The sequence below is a fragment of the Rhinatrema bivittatum genome, chromosome 6, assembly GCF_901001135.1.
Source record: "Rhinatrema bivittatum chromosome 6, aRhiBiv1.1, whole genome shotgun sequence".
Lineage (NCBI taxonomy): Eukaryota > Metazoa > Chordata > Amphibia > Gymnophiona > Rhinatrematidae > Rhinatrema > Rhinatrema bivittatum.
In genome coordinates, this window is record NC_042620.1 from 51,077,632 (window position 1) to 51,101,072 (window position 23,441).

Consider the following 23,441-nt stretch of genomic DNA (forward strand, 5'->3'; position numbering starts at 1 on the left):
TCTTATCTCATGCTTTCCTGCTTCAAACCCCTTGTTGACAAGGATTTGAAGCTGTTGTTGGAATTGTTCAGGCAGGGTTTCAGAGAAGTCCTGTATCTGCTTGAAAATGACCCTATTGTATTGGGTCATGTACAGCTGGTAAGCAGCAATTCTGGAAATGAGTATGGCCCCTTGGAACACTCGTCGACCAATATTGTCTAGGAACTTGTGTTCCTTAACAGGAGGGGTAGAAGAGTGAGGCTTCGTCCTTTTTGCTTTCTTCTGAGCCGATTCCACCACAACTGAGTGGTGATCGAGCTGAGATTTTTGAAAGCTAAGGGCTGACTGTACTGAATAGGTAGTGTCAGCTTTTCTGTGGACTGGAGCAATGGATCCTGGGTTTTCCTAATTCTTTTTGAGGAGGTCTAGAAGAACTTGATGAACGGGAATAGAAGTGATCACTTTAGGGGCATCCAGGAACTGGAGGAGCTCCATCATCTGGTGCCTATCATCCTGCTCCATCTGAAGCTGAAAAGGGACCAACTCAGACATTTCCTTCACAAAATTAATGAAAGACAGGTCCTCTGGAGGAGAACGCTTTCTACCTTCAGTAGGAGAGGGAGGTGAAGGTAAGTCATCGGTGTCTGTGGAAGTTTCATCACCCCAGGTGTCATAAGAATCAGCAGACTGACCTGTAGGACGAGAAGGGGGTTGGATACCCGAAGGCCCTGGCTGAGGTTCCGAGAAAATCGAAGGAATCGCCGGGGAACAGTGGACGGCCTGGAAGGCATCCTGCCGGTATCGAAGGCGCCGATGTGCGTATTGCTCCCAATGAATGAATTGGTGGTGAGGGACGAAATGGCATCGATGGATGAGGCAATACTCCCGAAGGAGGAATGCGGAACAGTGTTTCTCCTCCCGATGAAGCTGTCAACGGGGAGCGCACTGGAGCCATTGGAGACCCGGGAATCACTGGTGGAAGGACGGGCATGAGCGCCTCCATCCGGGATAGCAGCGGTGCCAGCGCTGCTGTCATCGGGTCGGTGGCCGGTTCCACTTGGTGCCGGTGGAACCTGGAGCTGTTGCATCGCCTTGTCGATGGCCTCCTGGACCAGCTGATCCAGTTCTTCCCGGAGACCTGGAGCAAGCAGCCCCTGCTCCGTGACGGAAGAGGGAGGCGGAGGCACCGGAGGGACCACCTTTACAGGCGGAATCGCGACTCCCAAACCCCAATCGGGTGAGGGTGGCCTCGATGTCCCGGTCGCAGGAATGGTTGATGCCATTTCTGGACGGGGCTTCTTCAATAGTGGCTCGGACGGTGGCGAGGTCGATGATTTTGCTCCCTCGACGGTCCGAGACTTACGATGCCAATGGCAATGTTTCTCCCTAGGATCCCCTCGATCTTGAGGGGGAGTAACGGGAGTCGATGGCCGTGAAGACGTCGATGGCGGACGGTCACCGGACGGAGGTCGATGCTGGTGCCACTTCGATGGTGCCGGTTCCGATGACGTCGATGCGATGGATGGCGTCGGGGTGTGAGCATGGAAGAGGAGTCCCATCTTCTCCATTCTGGCTTTGCGACCTTTTGGTGTCATGAGGGCACATTTGGTGCAAGTCAGGATATCATGCTCACGGCCTAAACACAGTACACAGACTCCATGAGGGTCTGTGGTAGACATGGTGCAAGTACAGTCTGGGCACAGACGAAACCCCGACGCCATGGCCATAGAAAAAAATCGAGCTGCGGTACGGTCGACGGCCAGTAGGCCGCGAGGGACAGACTCGACGGTAATCGACAGAAAACGGGTAAAAACTTACCGGAGTACCGCGGCTGAGAAAAGTTAAAGGAGGGATCCCTGTGGGGCAATTTAAGTTTAATTAACTCTGTGAGGAAAATTCCTGTCAGGAATCTTTTCAGAGCTCCTAAACCACGAGGCTACTGCTACGCGGAAAAAAGAAGACTGAAGGGGGACCCCTGCTGGCTGCAGGGTTAGTGCCATGCTGGGCATACCCAGTAGGGGCCAGTCAAAGTTCTGGAAACTTTGACAGAAGTTTTCCATGATTGGGCTCCATCCTGATGATGTCACCCATATGTGAGGACTACCATCCTGCTTGTCCTGTGAGAATCATAAAAACAAAGACTGTTGTAGTGTCCCTCTGTGTTTCACTTTAGAACATTATAATTCAATAACTTTCTTTTGAAAATATATTACCTCTCTCCCAAATAATCAAGCAAGCAAATACACATATTTAGCTCACCCTATGTCAGTTTTGCACTCAATGACACCGATATCTTCTGGGCCTAGCTCAGGAATCCATTTCTCCATCTCTTCTATCCAAGGATACTTTAGTGATGATGGAACCACTATAAGGAGAGGCCATTCGTTTTTATAGAAATAAGCTACTGAAATTGCTTGGATGGTCTTCCCAAGGCCCATCTAAAGAAGGGGGAAAAATCTCAAGTAAATCTACAGTGTGTTAAAAGTATGTAATACAATTTTATATTCTTGGGCAGTACGATTTAGATCTTCCATATCTGTTTTCATATCATCATAAAATAATGCTTGGCTTAATTTCAAGAACAATTTAATAAGGTCATTGTGCTTAACAAGTCTGCAGAGTTGCCAACCAAACTTCTGTAATTATGAGACTGAGGATCCACTCCTGGTTTTCTAACACACAGTCCAATGAATTCAAGAGGACAAAATATATTACTAGACTAAATTGGACTGACAGCTATGTGTGAACTACAATCTCATAATGTTGAGTTTCCTTGGCAATACTGACATAAGAATCTTCTACAATTATTACATTATTTTCACATTTGCAGGAAACTCCTGTCCTTCATTTTCAGAATTTCAAATTTTCTATATCAATTAACACATCAAAGCAATTATTACCAGTGTTCTTTCCCTGTGCCGGACATTTATATTCGCCTTATCTAGCTATAGCTATATGGTTTTAGAAGTTATGGAAACAGTTGAACACTCTCCTGTCACTTTTTTGTTGTTCTTTAAGTAGTATTTTTATTTGCAAACCACATACTCCACAGTGTGTGGAGTATGTAACAGTGACGCCAAACTGCACTAGGGAGTGCAGTTTGGCGTCACTGTTACATATGCCAAGGGCAGCTTAGACGATACAGCTACTTGTCTGGCGCCACCCCACTACAGCTCACACACTATGGGTGTGGGGAATGATGTGACAGTGACTTCAATCTAGGGAGGAATTTGGTGTGAAATCCACATCTTTTCCCATGCACATTCTCTCCGGACATCAGATGCTGGGAAACCAATAATTTGAGATTCTTAGGGTAATTGTGATCAGATGGGAGATTGAAAATCTTTACCGAACTGAAGGGGAATTTCAGGTTCCTGCACATACCAGATATTTATATCTGCAATTGCATAAGGACTTGTCCCCCATGGAAGCAATAGCTTAACCTTTGGAAGAATGTGAGGGGATAGAGGGAGTGCTCTGTTGTAAGGTAAGAGAGCGCCACTTGATTTCAGTGCTCTATATTTCATTCCAATCTGAACTATGTGAAAGGGGTACCTCAAATAATTTGATCCATACCTGGTATCTTGACCTGGGATGTGATTTTGAAAAAAAGATTATGGAAATCAAGGAGGTCACATGATGTGGTGAGCGTGAGAAGATGGACTTCTCGGAGTTCTGGGTACCTCCCCTTCAAATCGAAAGTAATCTCACCTCATCCAGCCTAAGAACTGATTTTAAAGCATCTCAGGTGAGAGTATTTATGTCCATATCAGATTTATGCAAAAATGCCTGGAATTATGCCATTCAAGGGGGCAAAAAAAGATAAAGAAAAAACCGGCAAGGGGGAGGAAAAATGGCCACCACAACGGGATGCGTCTCACAACTGGCTCTCTCCCATGACATATCTGGACCAACTAATGCAGTTGTAGCTGCTTTAAATGATAAACTATATTTTATCTGGGAACAGATTGCTGACCTAAAATCAACAATGATGGACTATGTGCTATTAGTCTGCTGTCTGGTGGGAGGAGCAATCAGATAGGAGTCAGCAATCTGTTATTAGTCTGCTTAGCTGACAAGCTAGAAGTTAGCAATCAATGCAAATCTGCTGTTAGTTAGAATGCGGAGAAGCAATCTGTTGTTATAGGCTCCTAAGAAGGAGAAGTCAGCAATCTTGTAATGTTCTCAGATATCATCTTGCTAAGGAGTAGCAATCTGTAATGAATCTGATATAGTAGTGGGTGGATCCCTGGGCCGGTAGTAGATGACCACGCTCCCGGGAGGATATCCCGAGAGGGACAACCGGCTAGGCTTGAGTATGGAGACAGACACACATTAGTTCTTTTATTAAATAGATTTTTGAAACCACCAGAGGTGGCAGTAGTGAGCTGATATGCCCTGCAGGGCTGTAGTCCCTCAGGTACTGGAACAGTGATCCAGGATGGCTGAGCTGTTGAGAAACTGTAGAAAGTGAGTAGGCAGAGTTCATGAACAGAACTAGATGACAAAACTCACATAAGGTCTCAAGGAAGCTCAGGAGCTGGAAAGGGTTAGGCCTTGAGGAGCGAGTACCTGGTTCCAGGGAAAACTCTGAAAGAGCTACAAACGATTGTTTGTAGCAGTGATAGCTTCCAAGCAGTAGAGAATCTTCAGAGTGTCCAGGAACATGGGCCCTCGAGGAGCGAGCACCAGTTCCTTTCTGTAATCTGAAAGTAAAGAAAAAGAGCGAGGCCCCTGAGGAGCGGGTACCTCTGGTAAATCCGAGGAGGCAGAGTAGCTTGGGGGGAGTAGTCTGTAGGTAGTGAGACACATTCCCATACCCAACCCCTCGCTAACTCAGTTAGATAATGAAAATAGAGACCTTTAAATATTGGAAGCGGATGACGACATCTCAGGGGGACGCCCCTGAGGTTCGCGCTCTTGCTGGTACTTCAATCAGAGTGTGCGCGTGCGCGCCCTAGGTCTTCAGGCAACATGGCTGATCTGCAACGTCGAGCCGGTCCGGGGCGCCGGAGGGAAATGGCATGGAGACGCTGCGGCAGCCAGCTGTCCATCAGACCCAGAGGGAGTCGCTACAGAGGTAAAGAGGGTGGAGTGAGGACATCGAGCAGCGACGGTCGCAACACTATGTTTCCCGATTTGAAAACATGGAGGGGAGAATTACAGTAGTTGAGAATGAGACACTAGCATCTGAAGGTAGAATTAGTAACTTTGAGAAATAGCTACACTCCCAGGAAGGAAAGATTGACGACTTGGAGAATCGATCCCGCAGAAATAATATTAGGCTGATCGATCTCCCAGAAGATATTAAAAAATCCAATCTTGCCAGAGTTTTAGAAGCCTGGATACCTGAGGCCTTGAATATGCCAGAGCTGCAGGGGATTATGAAAATAGAGCGAGCTTGGTGCTATATGAAAGGGTGAAAGCAGACCATTGATCACTTTGGCAAAAATTCTTAATTTTGCTCATAAGCAGGCAGTGATGCATACATTTTGCAAGATGCAGGAGGTGAAATATAAGGACATATCTATCAGGATGTTTCAAGATTACTCTGCCATTGTGTTGGTGAAGAGGAGGGACTTTAACCCTTTATGTACTGTGCTGGCACAGTGGAAAATCAAGTTTGCATTGCAATACCCTGCTCACCACTGCATTTGGAAGAATGGTGGAATTCAAATGTTTGAAATTGTGGAGAAAGCTCATCAGTACATTAATAAGTATAATAATAAAAGTAAATAATTTGTAATGTCATATATAGTATCTTCTGTATGTACTAGTTAAAGATAATGTATATTGTTGTATATAGTGCTTTTTGGAGTGTATAATTTATATATAGTGAATGAGGTTATCCACAGTGTATAAGGTTATCCACAGTCCCTTTTTGAGTGTATAATTTGCAAGGTTACATATTATGTTCTTTGGTTGTTTTTCCATCAGATACTATTCTTATTCTCCTCTTCCTCTTTTTCCCCCTCTTCTCTCACCCATTCTCTTTCTAGCTGCTCCCCTCCCCCATCCCGGTTTTTTGTATTTTCCTCCTTCAGTTATATTGTAAACCGGCATGATGTACCCACGAATGTCGGTATATAAAAGGTAATAACAATAAATAAATAAGTTGTAAATGGTTATAATATAGCTGGTCACATTCACCGTGGGGAAGGACTGTTTAGTTATGGCGATCGGCCCTTCTGATCGCAATAAAGTTTAGAAATTCAACATGGAGTTGATTGCCCAGAGCGTAATGGAACTCTGATTTTGTTTGTTTCCAGATTGAGGATAAAATGTCGCGCCTGCTCAGTAAGTGGTTTAAGTTCATGGACAAGATGGAGGTTCACTTAATTATTATGAGTTGCTCTACTGCCTGACTCATAGTGACAGATCCTACTCTTGAGTTGGCTCGTGGAGAAGAGCTCTGGCAAACAAAAGGACAGCCGGAGTGCACGCTGGCATGTAAGATAAAGACGGTCGCTTAAGTTGGCCATTTTTTTTTTCTAGAATGCAGCAAAGTGGACTGCATAAAGATCATGCCGGAGATGATCTGTGCATACGCAAGGTCAAAATATGTTTTGGATTTGGGGTTGCAGTGGATGTAGGTGACAGCAGAAGGAAAGACAACATGGCAATATAAGTCGAACTGAAATCGGCCTTGTTTCACTAAACCACTCTGCAGTTGAGCGCTACATCTGAAATTTGGCAGGTGCATAAAGTCTCTATCTTTTAGAGTTTACGTGGAACTCTGACCGATTTGCAGCTGGATGATGTCATAGCTTCATGGGCAATCTATTGCAGAATCCCAGTGTCGATAAAGTTACCTTAAAACTTGTAGTTCCTTGTTCCAATGTTACTGCTATCCGTGTGTTTGCTCTTAAAATTACAAATTACAGCTGGGCAATCAATCTAGAAAGGGCTATTTTTTTTAAAGTAGGAAGTTCATAAGGATTAATAAGTTCTAATTCTATTAAGGAGTATTTTTGAAGAGAAGGGAAGGCACACATACACATAATTCACGAACCTCATGTTCTCATTCAGAGAACAATTTTTGTAGTGGTTTGAGAGATACAGAGGGCGGGGGAAGGGAGAGGAGGGTGGGTTGGGTGGGGGACTTGCCAAGGCCTAGAATGGTTTTTCAGTTATTGACAAACCAAATAAAAAGAACCAAAACACAGTCTTATCAATCAAAACCAACGCAGCAAAAAGACACTGTCTATTATTTCTCCGTGCTGTGACCATCAAACGTTATACAAAATTGGATTAAATAGAATTAATAGAATGATACCGCATCAGCAAGCCAGACAACGGCAGTATGACAACTTGCCGTCCGGACCACTCGTCATTTGCGGTGTGATGTTTTTAAAGTCCCAGAGATTTAAAGATTATAAGAATGTTCATTCAAGATAACCTCCATCTGTTCCCCGAAGTGAAGTTGAAGAAATAAGCCCGACAACGGCCGGTGTTTCGCGATATCACAATCGCTTCTTTAGGAGTACTTTTTAAAGGTAAATTTTCAGGACAGATGCTTCATCCCGGACGCGTACGACTCCGACGGTCCCGTTCTCATTTGAACAGCATCTGAGACGTACGCATCCGGGATGAAGCATCTGTCCTGAAAATTTACCTTTAAAAAATATTCCTGAAGAAGCGATTGTGATATTGCGAAACACCGGCCATTGTCGGGCTTATTTCTTCAACTTCACTTCGGGGAACAGATGGAGGTTATCTTGAATGAACATTCTTATAATCTTTAAATCTCTGGGACTTTAAAAACATCACACCGCAAATGACAAGTGGTCCGGACGGCAAGTTGTCATACTGCCGTTGTCTGGCTTGCTGATGCGGTATCATTCTATTAATTCTATTTAATCCAATTTTGTATAACGTTTGATGGTCACAGCATGGAGAAATAATAGACAGTGTCTTTTTGTTGCGTTGGTTTTCAGTTATTGAACCAGGGTCATGGGCTGACTCAGAGGGGTGGTGGGGGGGTGTCACAAGATATGGTGCTATAGACAGATTTGGAGGTGGAAGTTTTGGACAGTGGGGAGAAGTGTGGCTGGAGACTGCCTTGAAATTCTGGTTATCAAGCAAGTATTATGGGATGCAGGTTCAAGGAGGATAAGATCCGAATAATATCTCGGAACATCAATGACATGGGCTACCCTATTAAGAGGAAAAGGATTCTGCAGGCTCTACACAGGCTCAAGGCAACAGTAGCTTGTATTCAAGAATTCCACCTATCACAGATAAAGAGTACAAAGCTAAAAAGGGAATGGGTCAATGAGTGTTTCTTTGCAGCAGCTAATAGGAAAAAATGGGGAGTTGCAATTATCATGAGCAAGCATATTATTTTTCAGAAAACAAGTGAGATTACAGACCTAGAAGGTAGGTTCATTACCCTGATGGGGAAATTGAATGGGAAAAAGATGACATTCTGTAATTGATATGCTCCAAATGACTAAAACCACAATTATTTTGCAGGTTTGGTTAGCAAGTTGATAGAAGTGGTTAAAGGCACTCTTGATATAGTGGGAGACTAACTGTGTGCATGATCCCCTTTCTTGACAAATCGAGGCAAAACTTAGGCAAAGGAAAACTTAAGGGAGAGGCGTATATATGCAAAATGCTACAATTGGTGGATATATGGAGGTTTCTTAGTCTATTGGTTAAGGATTTTACTCACCTCTCCAGAGCCCATGTTTCTTTGTCCCGAATCGATTATATTCTGACCCCCTAGGAGTGAATTCTCAAGAGTGGCTTCAGCTGCAATTGGGCCTCCCATGTTATCTGTTCACGTAATGATATGGGTAGATTTTATTTTCAATGCAGATGGGAAGTGTGAATGTATATGGAGGTTCCCCAGTTATTTAGCAGAAGACGCAGAGTTTTGGGAGAATATATACGGAAGAAATGGGAAGGTTATGAAATTATCAATGGCCAGCATAGGGACTCTCCCACTTTATATTGGGAAGCTAGCAAAACAGTTTTAAGAGGTGATATCACTTCAAATGTGATATGGAGGAATACATTCCTGAACAAAAATCTACTACAATTAGAGGACAAGATGCAGCGCCTTAAACAGAAATTTATTAGCCAGCACAGTGATAAGGATTTATCAGAATACAGAACAGTACTGGAAAGTCTTAACTCCCTTCTTCATGCCAGGGCAAGAAAAATGATGCTTCAAGTAGAGCATAACTTCTGCTTTGGCAACAAATCTGGAAAACTGTTAGCTAAAGTAGTTAAAATTTGGAAAGGAAAGGCTTACATTGAAAAAATACAAACTAGGCAAGGTACTCTCATGGGCAAGAGTGAGGATATGAAATTTTTAGGGATTTCAACCAATCCGTTTATTCAGAAGATAGGAAAGGAGGAGAGGTTGAGGAAGAGCCATTTTTTAGTGATTTAATTCTTCCGCAACTAAATGCTGAACAGTTGGAGTTTATAAACAGACCCATTGAGGATACATGTAATTCGGGAAGGAAAATCCCATAAGGCACTAGGCCCTGATGGATTGAATATTGATTCCCATAAGATTCTGGGACCAAAGATAACTAGGACGCTGAAGAATTATTTTGAAGATGTTTTTCAGAAGGGTTCCTTCCCGAGTGGGTTTAATAGGGCATACATGACTGCGCTGGCTAAGGCGGGGAAAAACCCTGTACATCCGGCCTCCTACAGACTGATTTCTCTCAAATTGTGATTTGAAAATTTTGGCTAAGATATTTGCAGATTGCTTGAGCAAAGTTATCCCAGTTATTATATCGGATAACCAAGTGGGTTTTGTTAAGGAATGAGTAACTGGGTCACAAGTTATAAAATTGATCACTGCAATCAAGGTCTATAGAGACAGCAAATACCTGTCATAGCCATCGGATTTGATTCAGAGAAAGCCTTCCACAGAGTATCTTGGCCATATATGTTCTCGGTCTTGTGGAGGTTTGGATTTGAGGGAACATATTGAAATATGTTTTTCTCTTATACAATTCGCCTACCTCTATTATAGTGATGAATGGGTGCAAATCTAAGGATGTTCATATTAATAGGGGGGTTAGGCAGGGTTGCCCCTTATCTCCATTATTATATATCCTGTCAGAAAATCCCTTGCTAAGGTAAATTTATAATGATGCTGGTATCTTGGGTATTCAGTTTCGCCATCAGGTGTTTAAAATAGCAGCTTTTGCGTATGATGTTCTGTTTTGTTTTTTTGTTTTTTTTTTACCAACCCAAGGGTTTCTCATGACAAAGTGTTACATTTACAGAGTAGTTTTGGGGCATTTGCAGGCCTGAAGATGAAATATTTAAGAATCAGAATCCCAGCAGTGGGTGGGGATCTTTATGAAGTAGATGTGGCACCATTGATAGATAAAAAAAAAATGGGGTAGAATTTAGGAGCTTGGAGGCATTTACCCCTTTCTTTGTTAGGGTGCATTCAGTTGGTGAAAATGATAGAAATACCAAAATGGTTATACGTTACAAAGTTAGGTTATAAAGAGGTTACAAAGTTAGAATCAATAATAAAGAATCCCCCCGCTACAATTCCTCACTAGGAGTTCCTCAAGGTTCCTCCCTGTCCCCTACTCTCTTCAAGATATACCTTCTTCCGCTATGCCAACTGTTAACTAACCTTCAACTAAAACATTTCCTATACGCGACGACGTGCAAATTCTGATCCCCATCCAACAATCGATTACCAAAACTCTCAAATACTGGGAAAACTGCCTCCGAGAGATAAACCGACTCCTCGCAAACCTAAACTTGATACTAAACTCAGCCAAAACGGAACTCCTCCTCATCACTCCGGAAAACAGCAATTCCCCACAGAGTGTCCAGCTAACACCATTGTTTCCCAAGCAAGAGACCTAGGAGTAGTAATAGACAACCACCTTAATCTAAAAACATTTATTAACAATACAACCAAGAACTGCTTCTACAAGCTGCAGGTACTAAAAAGAATGAAACCACTCCTTCACTTTCAAGACTTCAGAACAGTCCTACAAGCCGTAATATTCTCCAAGATAGATTACTGCAACTCTATCTTGCTAGGTTCTCCCGTCCTCATCCATCAAACCACTTCAGATGCTCCAAAATGCGGCAGCTAGAATCCTGACAAATTCCAGAAGAAGAGACCACATCACTCCCATTCTAAAAAATTTACACTGGCTACCAATACACTTCAGAATTCTATACAAGTCCATCACCATCATCCATAAAACCATCCATTCCCAAGCCCCGCTCAACCTCCAAATTCCCCTCAGACTACACACTTCATCCAGACCCATCAGAGAAGCCTACAGAGATTCCCTGCTTGTCCCCCCAACTAAATCTACACTCCATCTAGCACTCAGAGACCGGGCCTTTTCTACAGCGGGCCCCTCTATTTGGAATACCTTACCACCCGATCTCAGACTGGAACCATGCTTATTAACATTCAGAAAAAGGCTTAAGACTTGGTTATTTAAACAAGCCTTTCCCGAGTCTAACTGAGTCATTAATATCCATTAAGAGACCTTACTGCACAACGTAAATTATTTACTTCTGTAAAGATACTTTTATTCTTGTCACCTCCTCCCCCAGTTCCAGCAACCCTGTTATAATGTAACTTTTTGTTTTGTTTCCTCTGCATTTGTTAAATGTACAAAGTTATTGCACCCCCTGTTATTTATAAACCGGCATATGATTGTATCATGAATGCCGTTATAGAAAGCTCTAAATAAATACATAAATAAATACGTGTTACAAATGCTCCCAATTTGGCTTTCCAAAAAAGATGTGCATAGTTTTAAAAGCACTTTAAAGGATTTTATCTGGAATGGTAAACAGCTAATTATCACTTCCTTCATTAGCATATCCTACTCTGCAAGGTGGTCTTAATTGTCCTCATATCAAAATGTATAATTTGGCTTGTATGATCCATCATATTACTGATTTTTTTATCTCAGTTCACACCATTAGGGGCAGATCTTAAAACCTGTGCGCGGGCATAGATTTGTTCGCGCAAACAAATCTATGCCCGATTTTATAACATGCGCGCAGCTGCGCGCATGTTATAAAATCCAGGGTCGGCACGCACAAGGGGGTGCACAATTGTGCAACTTATGCGCGCCGAGCCGCCTTCCTCAGTTCCCTCTGAGGCCGCTCCGAAATCGGAGCGGCCTCAGAGGGAACTGAGGAAGGCGGCCTGGGAGGGAACTTTCCTTCCGCCTCCCCCAACCTTCCCCTCCCTAACCTGCCCCCCAGCCGTACCTAAACCCCCCCCCCCTTACCTTTGTTCCAAAAGTTACGCCTGCCCGAGGCAGGCGTTGTGGGGTAGATTTTCACAAAGCGCGCCTTATTTTATTTATTTATTTAGATAGTTTTATATACCGACAACCGTTCACACATCGTGTCGGTTTACATGTAACTTACAAACCAAAGTAAATATAGGCAGTGCCTTTACAAAGAACATTAGAACTATAAACGCAGTAACAGATAAATAAAAAACTAGATAAAATAGAATAGAGAGGAGATTGAGACAAGGAGTGACAAAAGGAGGGAGGGAGGGAGGAGGGAGGAGGGAGGGGTATCTACTAAAATCCAGCGTACTTTTGTTGGCACATCAGGCGCAAACAAAAGTACGCTGGATTTTAGTAGATACGCGCGTAGCCGCGCGTATACGCTAAAATACTGGATCGGCGCACGCACAAGGCTGCCGATTTCGTGTAGCCGGCGCGCGCCTAGCGGCGCAGCCTGCCGCCGTTCCCTCCAAGGCCGCTCCGAAATCGGAACGGCCTCGGAGGGAACTTGCTTTCGCCCTCCCCTCACCTTCCCCTCCCTTCCTCTATCTAACCCACCCCCCCGGCCCTATCTAGACCCCCCCCCTTACCTTTGTCGGGGGATTTACGCCTCCCAGAGGGAGAAGTAAATCCCCGTGCGCCGAGACGGGACCTGGGGCGGTTCCGGAGGGCGCAGCCACGCCCCCGGACCGCCCCGGCCCGAAACCACGCCCCCGGGCCCGCCCCCGAAACGCCACGTCCCACCCCGAAAACGCGGCGCTGATCGACCCCGCCCCCCGACACGCCCCCCTCGAAAAACCCCGGGACTTACGCGAGTCCCGGGGCTCTGCGCGCGCCGGTAGGCCTACGTAAAATAGGCGCACCAGCGCGCAAGGCCCTGCTCGCATAAATCCGCCCGGATTTACGCGAGCAGGGCTCTTAAAATCCGCCCCAATTTGCGCACGCCGGCTGGCTGCCATGTAAGTCCCGGGGCTTGAAAAAAGGGGCGAGGTCAGCAGCTCCTGGCACAGCGGCCATTTGCTGCTGTGTCAGAGCTCGTATGCTGGCAATCGGCCAGCAGGCACAAAAGGTAAAATAAAGATTGGAGGGGGGGGGTTAGAGGAAGGGGTGGGAAGGTCAGGTTAGGGGGAAGGGAACGGAGGAAGCCAGCGCGGCTCGGCATGCGCAAGTTGCACAATTGTGCACCCCCTTGCGTGCGCTGACCCCGGATTTTATAACATGCGCGCACCTGCTATAAAATTGGGCATATATGTGCGTGCGTGCACAGGGTAGCGCCGCACATATAGGCCATAAGCGCTCCTCTTAAAATCTACTCCAAAAAGTTTTAAAAAATATCAAAGCATAATACACAGGATAAGGATTTTTTTTTAATACTCTATTTTCAAAATTTTTACACATTTCCAGTCATAAAATACTGACATTAAAGAAATAGACAACCAGGCATAGAGGCAAAGATATAAATTTCACTAAAAAAAAAAAAAAAAAAATTAAACAAAATATGTTGTCAAGTAAGGGGAAGGATTTTAATATTTATGTTCTATAATTGATTGTACATTAACCAGTGTTTTAATGGAGTAAATTCTGTCATTTATGTTATGATTAATTTATCTTGTAAATAAAAGTTCTGTTCCTTGTTACAAATATTATTCTTGTTATTTCCTTATACTTTCATACTGGTAGTAGAAATAAAGGGTAAATAATAGATATGGATCTTTGCTTATCTCAGCTGTTGAACAGAGCTTTATGTTAGTGATGACTGGGAAGCTCTGAACTCAGCATCTCTAACTGAAAATATGAAGCAGGGAATTTGGGAGTAGGGAGTACTATGTGGTATACTCTCAGCCATCTTTTAATTACTGTAAGAATCAAAGTTCAGCTGTAAGAAAATAAAATTAATTTTCATATATTTTTAAAATCTATTTTTTATAAATGTTTATTTTCTAAACTGCTCAAAATCTAACCTTGTCAAAATGTAAATGTTGAGTAATTACGATTCAGACTTGTGTGGAGTGAAAAAAATATTTTTTGACCAAATTTTACATTTATACTGCTATCATACCTCTGGGTTAAGAAGAGTGATTATGGTCAGGGCCTCCAGGGTCCAGTATAATTAGCCTTTTGCCACATAATTTACAAGCTGCAGCACAAAGAAACCTCAAGCTCCTCACCAGGTAATCCGGGAGGGGGAGGGTTGAGGGTGGAGTGCAAAGAGTCTGTGTTCAAGTCCTCAAAGACTTCTTATCAAATCAAAACTGACTTTATATAATTTCTGGATAAAGTGATGCCCTTTAAGAAGAATTTCATCTTTATACAAGGTTTTCACACCTACATATGTGGTCAACCATACTCCAGCTGACAAAGATTTGGATATATTTTAGAAGTCTACAACTGCTCGTGTCCCACAGCTGGCAGATTTGGCATTCATTTTAGTTAATAATTTGATAAACTCTGCTGATGCTGAGCACAGCTTCAGCAAATATAAACTCATATACTCAAAAAGACAAGGATTTAAAAATAAATAAAATAAAAGCTAAAAGTCTATAATTTATGTCTATCAAATAGTTGATTTTTATATTTAAAAATAGTTCCCTCATGAGAGGCTTCTACGTAAACTAAAAAGTCATGGGATAGGAGGCGATGTCCTTTCGTGAATTACAAGCTGGTTAAAAGACAGGAAACAGAGAGTAGGATTAAATGGTCAATTTTCTCAGTGGAAAAGGGTAAACAGTGGAGTGCCTCAGGGATCTGTACTTGGACAGGTGCTTTTCAATATATATATAAATGATCTGGAAAGGAATACGACGAGTGAGGTTATCAAATTTGCAGATGATACAAAATTATTTAGAGTAGTTAAATCACAAGCAGACTGTGATACATTGCAGGAGGACCTTGCAAGACTTGAAGATTGGGCATCCAAATGGCAGATGAAATTTAATGTGGACAAGTGCAAGGTGTTGCATATAGGGAAAAATAACCATTGCTGTAGTTACACGATGTTAGGTTCCATATTAGGAGCTACCACCCAGGAAAAAGATCTAGGCATCATAGTGGATAATACTTTAAAATCGTCAGCTCAGTGTGCTGCAGCAGTCAAAAAAGCAAATAGAATGTTAGGAATTATTAGGAAGGGAATGGTTAATAGAACGGAAAATGTCATAATGCCTCTATATCGCTCCATGGTGAGGCCATACCTTGAATACTGTGTACAATTCTGGTCGCCGCATCTCAAAAAAGATATAGTTGCGATGGAGAAGGTACAGAGAAGGGCAACCAAAATGATAAAGGGGATGGAACAGCTTCCCTATGAGGATAGGCTGAAGAGATTAGGGCTGTTCAGCTTGGAGAAGAGACAGCTGAGGGGGGATATGATAGAGGTCTTTAAGATCATGAAGGTCTTGAACGAGTAGATGTGACTCGGTTATTTTCACTTTCGAATAATAGAAGGACTAGGGGGCATTCCATGAAGTTAGCAAGTAGCACATTTAAGACTAATCGGAGAAAATTCTTTTTCACTCAACGCACAATAAAGCTCTGGAATTTGTTGCCAGAGGATGTGGTTAGTGCAGTTAGTGTAGCTGGGTTCAAAAAAGGTTTGGATAAGTTCTTGGAGGAGAAGTCCATTAATGGCTATTAATCAATTTTACTTAGGGAATAGCCACTGCTATTAATTGCATCAGTAGCATGGGATCTTCTTAGTGTTTGGGTAATTGCCAGGTTCTTGTGGCCTGGTTTTGGCCTCTGTTGGAAACAGGATGCTGGGCTTGATGGACCCTTGGTCTGACCCAGCATGGCAATTTCTTATGTTCTGTATTTGTATTTAGTTTTAATAAGTAGCCAGTGCAAAGCAAGCAGAGGTAATGTAGTTCTATTCCCATTACAGTTACTTGCAAAAGTATTCAACCCTCTGATAATCAGCAGATGAGTGTGGATTTCAAATGACACTTATATAGATTGTTCCAGACAGTATGTTTGTTTATTGCAAACCATTATGCTCTTAAAATAAATTTTCAAAGTCACAATTCATTATTTCGCTGCATTTTTTTGTAAAATAAACTTAAAAACTGAAAAATGCTGCTTTCATAAGTATTTAACCCCTTCAGACTAGTACTTGACAGATTCATCTTTTGCTTTAATAACAGCTTTTAAGTTTGTTGGGGTAAGTTTCTACCAGCTTTGTACACTGTTGGAGAATGATTTTGCCCATTCCTCCTGGCAGATTTGCTCCAGGTTGTTTGGATGATGCTTATGGACAGCAATTTTCAGACAGTACCACAGATTCTCGATTGGATTGGGATCTGGACTTTGATTTGGTCATTGTAGAACATTTCCCTTTTTGTTGTTCAACCACTTCTGTATTGCTTTAGCTTTGTACGTGGGATCATCGTCCTGCTGAAAGGTGAACTTTCTCCCAACTTTTAGGTATTTTTTTTAGCAGACTGAAGAGGTTGTCTTGCATTATCTCCCTGTATGTTACACCATTTATCAGTCCAATTTTAACAAGATGCCTAGTCCCTGCTGAGGAAAAGCATGATGCTGCCACCCACTTCAAGTGCCTCTTTGTTAGAATTAGCCAAGATGGGGGTCATGTGATGCACTGCTAAAGAGCAGACATGGTGCATCTTGACTTTATAAATAAACTATTATTTTATCCCTTGTACACAAAAAAACGGGGGAAGTAACTTTACAGACTCCGATGCAATCTCAGTGTTGCAACAGGATGAAATATCAACCTGAACCTCCCGCAGCGGGCAAGGTTAAAAACAGCTGTCAACAGTCTCTAATATACAATGTTTTGGCTGCGAGGACTTACAAAGCCAGTCAGTTAAGTCAGAATTGTTGTGGTTAATGTTTTTGAATGCCAATGCAAATGTCGAACTGATTGCTTAGCGTGATAATACAGGTTTCAGTTTTACTATAAATGATGCGGTGGAGCATGCCAAGAAAACTGGAATGGACATGTCATCCTGGACTTGGGGGTTCAACACAGACTAATGGTCGGAAGTTCACTGTGCCCTTTGCATTTTTCTAAGCACTTCTCATATGATTTTTAAAATATTTTTACTTTTCTTTACACTGCTCTGGATCCTAGTGGTAACCCCCAGACAGTGTTTTGGGAGAAGTCACTTATCATAATCCAGTAAGGCTAATATATATTACATTGGGATATGGTTCATTGAATTCCAAAATCAGAACTATGGGCAGAGATACGGAATTTCACTGGAGAAATTTAATCAGCTTTCTGGGATTCGGGGTTGAGCTACACAGGGAATGGGTGGGGTGGAATAGTTGGGGGGGGAGGTTAAGGGAGGATGGAGAGACGTTTTGGTGGGATAGATGTGCTGAGAGGGAGAATGTGAAGATGCTTGGGCAGGTTACTGAGCGATGTTGGGGAAAGCAGTGGAGAAAGGGAGGGGATGACAAGGGCTCATGAAACTCATTCCTTCTCACATGCGTAGCAATTAGGCATTATGGCTTTGACTAATCTAAAAATTGTCTCCTTGAATGTCAGGGGGATTCCCCACACTTGTGAAGAGATCAAGGATACTGCAGTTTTTAAAAAATGCAAAGTCAGATATTGTGTTTCTGCAAGAGATGCACTTAGTTGCCCATGAGCATGAGAAACTAAAGAAGGCATGGTGGGACAAATATATGCAGCTTCTTTTTCCTACAAATGTAGGATAACATCTATTCTTGGTACATAAAAATCTGCCTTTGCAGGTATATCACACTAACCCAGAAGGACATTATCAGGCCGATACAGTACCTGCATTTTCGACGCGCTAGTTTACTCCTTATTCAGTAAGGGGTAATAGCGTGTCGAAAACGCGTGTCCAACCCCCCTTGAAACTAATAGCGCTCACAACATGCAAATGCATGTTGATGGCCCTATTAGTCATTCCCGCGCGATACAGAAAGCAAAATGTGCAGCAAAGCCACACATTTTACTTTCAGAAATTAGCGCCTACCCAAAGGTAGGTGTTAATTTCTGCCAGTACAGGGAAAGTGCACAGAAAAGCAGTAAAAAATGCTTTTCTGTGCACCCTCCGACAATATCATGGCAATATTAAGTCGGAGGTCCCAAAAGTTAAAAATAATTAAAAAAAAAAAAAAAAAAAATCGGCCCGCAGCTTGAAAACCGGAAGCTCAATTTTGCCGGCATCCGGTTTCCGAACCCGTGGCTCTCAGCGGGTCTGAGAACCGACGCCGGCAAAATTAAGCGTCGGCTGTCAAACTCGCTGACAGCCGTCGCTCCTGTCAAAAAAGAGGTACTAGGGAAGCGCTAGTTTCCCTAGCGCCTCTTTTTACCGCGGGCCCTAATTTGAATAATTTTTTTTTCTCAATCGCGCGCACAGGAAAATGAGTGCTTGCCCGCTCTCCTGCGATTTTTACTATATTGGCCTGTATGATATATGGAGAGATGCCTATATGGAAAAGTGGTCACATATGTTAAGGTTGGACAAATTTTTGTACGCAGGTAGGTGAGGTTGTGGGGAGATAAGACCCAACAGGAATGTGTGTAGGTGGGGATTGAAATCTATATGTAGATCCAAAAGTGGACAGATCCGGAGCAAAGGGTCATCATACTGATACTGGGAGTGGGCTCAGTAACCTGAGACAATTATATAGTGTTATAGATGTCTGGAGAGAAAGGAATCCACAATGCAGGAATTATACCTATTTCTCTCCCAGGCATCAATCATATAGACGGACTGAATTTTTTTTAATCCAACGGCTCAATTGCAGCCACTGTCTCAGATGCAGATATTTTGTTCTGCAGTATAATCACATCATTCAGCTATATCCCTTTTACTTCAAACACATTGTTGTCCCCAGATCGTAAAGAACATGGAGGCTTAATGTATCCCTGTTGGGAAGGAAGACTTCAGAGATAAATTAAGAGAGGTTATTTCAGATTTCCAGGTCCATAGCCCACCTGGGAGTATGGTCCCACACCGAGGTGGGAGACCTAAAGCCAGTGCTCAGAAGACACATAATATCAAATGCTATCAGAACCAACAATGAAAGCGGAGACAGGTTGAGCTCTCGAGGAAAAACAAACTGGACAGCTCTACAAAGACACTTAAAAAACTGAATCTGTTATGAGACGAATTGAAAGATTTACAGATTCACAGAAAAGATTTACAGATTCACATAAAAATCTATACAACACTCCCAGCAGAGATATTATGAGCATGGAGGAAAGGCAGGTTCCTTACTAAGACAATCCAAAAAAAGACAAGATAGCTCAATAATATTTGGTATTCGAGATGGGCAGGGGAATATAAAACATATGCAATTGGAAATTAATCAGTTTTCAAGTCTCATTTTATTACTTTTTACCAGGCACAGCTTGAGCCTGAAGAGGCACTGATAATATCCTTTCTGGATTGATTAGGGTTACCTCAAATTTCTGAAGAGATGAGGAGTGCTATTAAGGCGCTGGCTGGTGGGTAGAGCATGGAACCTGATGGGTACCTGTTAGAGTTCTACAAAACCTCTTGGAGCAATTACTCCTCTATTTCTGTAAACTAATTACTTGAAAACTCCGGGAAATAGAGTGGGCACCCTAATAGAAGCCCTGATTGTTCTAATATATAAAACAGCTAAAGACCCCTTGCAATGCTCCTCATATTGGCCCAACTCGATAATCAATACCGATATCAAACTCCTAGCTAAGGCTCTCAGGTTTCACTTGGAAGATATTATACCTGATTTACTCCATGGGTTCAAAGGCAGCTCGTTCACGAATAACATGAAACAGTTGTTTAATATATTGCATCTAGCTTCTGTAAAAGCAGGAGCGGTAATTTCCATGGACCAGACATGGCTTTTGATCATGTTTCCAGGTTTTATCAATTTTCAGTGTAAAAACAGTTTGGTCTCCAGGAGCTGTTTCTTTCTTGGGTGCAAATGCTATGCACAGCTCCAGCTGTGAAGGTGCTGGCTAATAGGATAATCTCGCCATCTTTTACTATCAGCAGAAGGAGAAAGTAGGGATTCCATCTTGCAATAGAGCCCTTGGTTCAAGCTATAAGAGGCTCGGGAACCATTGAAGGATTTAAGATCAATAATGTAAGTCATAAAATTTCTTTATATGCAGACGATACTTTATTATACATGACTAACCATCAAAATCATTGCTAGTGTTAATGGAGCTTATAGAAAAATTTGGTATTTTAGGATATACCATAAATTATGCTAAGTCTGAACTGATGCCAATAGGCCCAACCAGAAGAAATCTAAGGGAGACTGATAGCTTTCAGAAAGCCTAAACTGGGTTTAAGTATCTTGGTATCTGGATATCTAAAGATCACTCTAATCTTTATAAAGACAATTATCTTTCCATATTCAATAAAATAAAAAATGATCTCTGTAACTGGTCTTCCCTGCCCATTTATTAGGCCAAGTGAATCTGATTAAGATGGCTATACTTCTGAGACTAATATATCTCTTTATGCATCTCCCATGTGATGTTCCTATAGTGGTCTTGCAAAATGTTAGGGGGAAGGTGTCTAATTTCATATGGAAAGGGAAACCACCTAGGTTAAAATATGAGGCTGTGGTTAAGCTCAAGGAGGTGGGTGGTTAGGGACTTCCAAATTTCCAGTGGTACTACTGGGCATGTCATTTAGCATGTTTTCGAGTGTGGATTGAAACAGACTCCCGCAGCTGTGGCTCTCTCTCTGGAAGAGGGAGGAACAAGAGGATGCAGCTTGTCAAACTTATTGCAGATGCCCTACTCTTCTAACACACTTAGGTCAATTCTTAGAGATCATCAATTCATAGAACATACACAAAGTATGGAACGGGGTTAAACAAAACATTGCATCCCTAAATATCCCCAGATCTTATAGGACTTCCTTGTTATGTAATCCAACCCTCTTGCAATGCACCTTTTCTCTTGTGGAAGGGCTGAGGTTTCTTGGGCAAATACAGGAGACTGGGAGACTCAAAACCTTTACGGACCTACGGAGGGGGGGGTGGAGTTTCAGATGCCTGCTACCACCAACTATTTATATTTACATATGCATAAAGATCTCCAGAAAATAGGAGTCTGAGACCCTTTTTGGGAGGAGTGTAAGGAGGTAGAAGGAATGTTATGTTGTAAAAAATGTGCATGACACAATCTCTGTATTATTTCTAAAGTTCAGGTATGAATTATGTGAACATGGTACCTCAGATAAAGCAAATGTTGCTTACCTGATGTAACAGGTGTTCTCACAGGACAGCAGGATGTTAGTCCTCACAAATGGGTGACATCGAGGATGGAGCCCTGTACGGAAAACTTTTCTGTCAAAGTTTCAACAAGCTTTGACTGACACTGGCACACTGGGTGCACTGAGCATGCCCAGCCTGCAATTATCCCTGTGAGCCACAGGTGTCTCCCTCAGTCTCGTCTTATAGCTAAAAAGCGCAAGCGAAACTAAAATAAAAGTATACAGACCCAACTCCGCGGGGTGGCGGGCGGGTTTCGTGAGGACTAACATCCTGCTGTCCTGTGAGAACACCTGTTACATCAGGTAAGCAACATTTGCTTTCTCACAGGACAAGCAGGATGGTAGTCCTCACAAATGGGTGAGTACCGAGCTGAGGATGCCCGGGAATGCACCAGATACACCGCAGATGCGCAAAGGCGTAACGACTGAGGTGGAAATGGGAACGGAGGGCATCCGCAACACCATAATGGGTTCGTGGAAGGATGTTGGGTAGTGAATTGAAAAAAGTAAGAGTAGGCGGACTGGCCAAACATGGAGCATGCCGGCTAGTCAAATGTAAGCAATAATAGGCTGCGAAGGTATGGAGAGGACTCCAGGCTGCAACCTGATAAAAAAGTACAAGCAGCAGTAACCAAAGGGAAGCTGTTAAGGCTAAGACGGACACAACAGTATGTGGATACCCACAGTGTTGTAGTGAAATGTCTGCTTGTTGGTAGGAAAGGAAATATAGACCACTTAATCAGAAGGATTAGGTCTGTGTGGCCACTGGAAGTAGCAGCTTGACCCTTGCATGAAGGAAAGAGTCAAGTGGAATTCACATGGAATGCAGTGCAATGTAGATAGAATGTAAGCGCAGCATTACTGTCCAGGAATGTGGAAAACCCACTCTCTCCCTAGGGCGCGAGAGAGAGGTTAGGAAAAATTAATAGAGTATTTCCTGAGGAAAGGAGATACAACATCTACCTGAAAAGGATAGAAAGTTGAATGCGTAGAACTACTCAGTGGCAGAGGAACGGAGTCAGGTGAGTATGGAAAGAGTGCATAACTCACGGACCCTGCTGGCAGGAATGACATTAAGAGGGAAAGAAGTTCCCTTGCCAAACTGTGGAAGAGAGGAATGGAAAGACTCAAACGTAGAATGTATGAGACTTATAAGGAGAATATATATGTTCATTCCGTGATTAGAGAAATAGAGGCGGCTTGATCAGTGGATAATCCATGGTAAGCCGACTCAGAGAGGATTACCGAAAACGGGAACCCAACTCCCAAAACGATACACCTCCTAAGAGAAAGGTGTATCTATGTGGAGGATGTCTGGAGAACAGAATCCGAGGGAGTAAGAAAAAATGGTGGAAAAGTAAAAGGGGTAATACCTCTTTTTTTTTTTTTTTTTTTTTTAAGCATCAGGAGGTAAAGCCTGCCATATTAAACGGCAAGATTTATGTTTAGAAGGTTATGTGACGCTACCAGAACCTAAGAACATCAGTAAGTCTATGATTTGGGACTGACTAGTGAGGGAATAAAAGGTTACTGATATGATGGATTGAGAAGTATGGGAAGCATACTGATCTCAGTCAGGGAGTGGGGAAAAGAATACTGAACCCCATCCCAGTTCAACATTAGAAGAATGCTGGCTACGAGAGGCAGCAGAAGAGATATATTGAAGAGGCCTTTGATGGAAGAAAAGGCATCTAAGGGAACGCATAGGAAACATGTGCAGGGAGCAGAACCTGTGCATCGTATGGAATGATGCAGACGCCGAGGAAAGTTTAGTTAAACTCAGCGTTAAAAGATTTGCCCTGTACACATGTAATTGAGACCATTCGAGAGGATAGAACCTACGTGGAGAAGGTCTGATAGAGCGTTCATTAAATCTCTTAGATATGTGGCCCAAGGTCGCATGAAGTGAACAAGGGCCAAGGGTAGAGCTGCGCAGCTGTCTAGCAGAGCAGCTAAGAGGTAATGCGTGCTTATG

The 23,441-nt window shown here is 42.8% G+C and overlaps 1 protein-coding gene across 5 annotated transcripts in view; it reads right to left on the reverse strand.

Moving 5' to 3' along the window:
• The window catches only part of ZRANB3 (zinc finger RANBP2-type containing 3), a 593,631-nt gene that overhangs the window by 430,477 nt on the left and 139,713 nt on the right, over window positions 1–23,441 (reverse strand). For all 5 annotated transcript variants that reach the window (XM_029605377.1, XM_029605376.1, XM_029605378.1 and 2 more), the window contains exon 4: window positions 2,239–2,417. In XM_029605377.1, coding sequence (XP_029461237.1) covers window positions 2,239–2,417 — 179 coding nt within the window. The remainder of the gene's footprint in view (window positions 1–2,238; window positions 2,418–23,441) is intronic.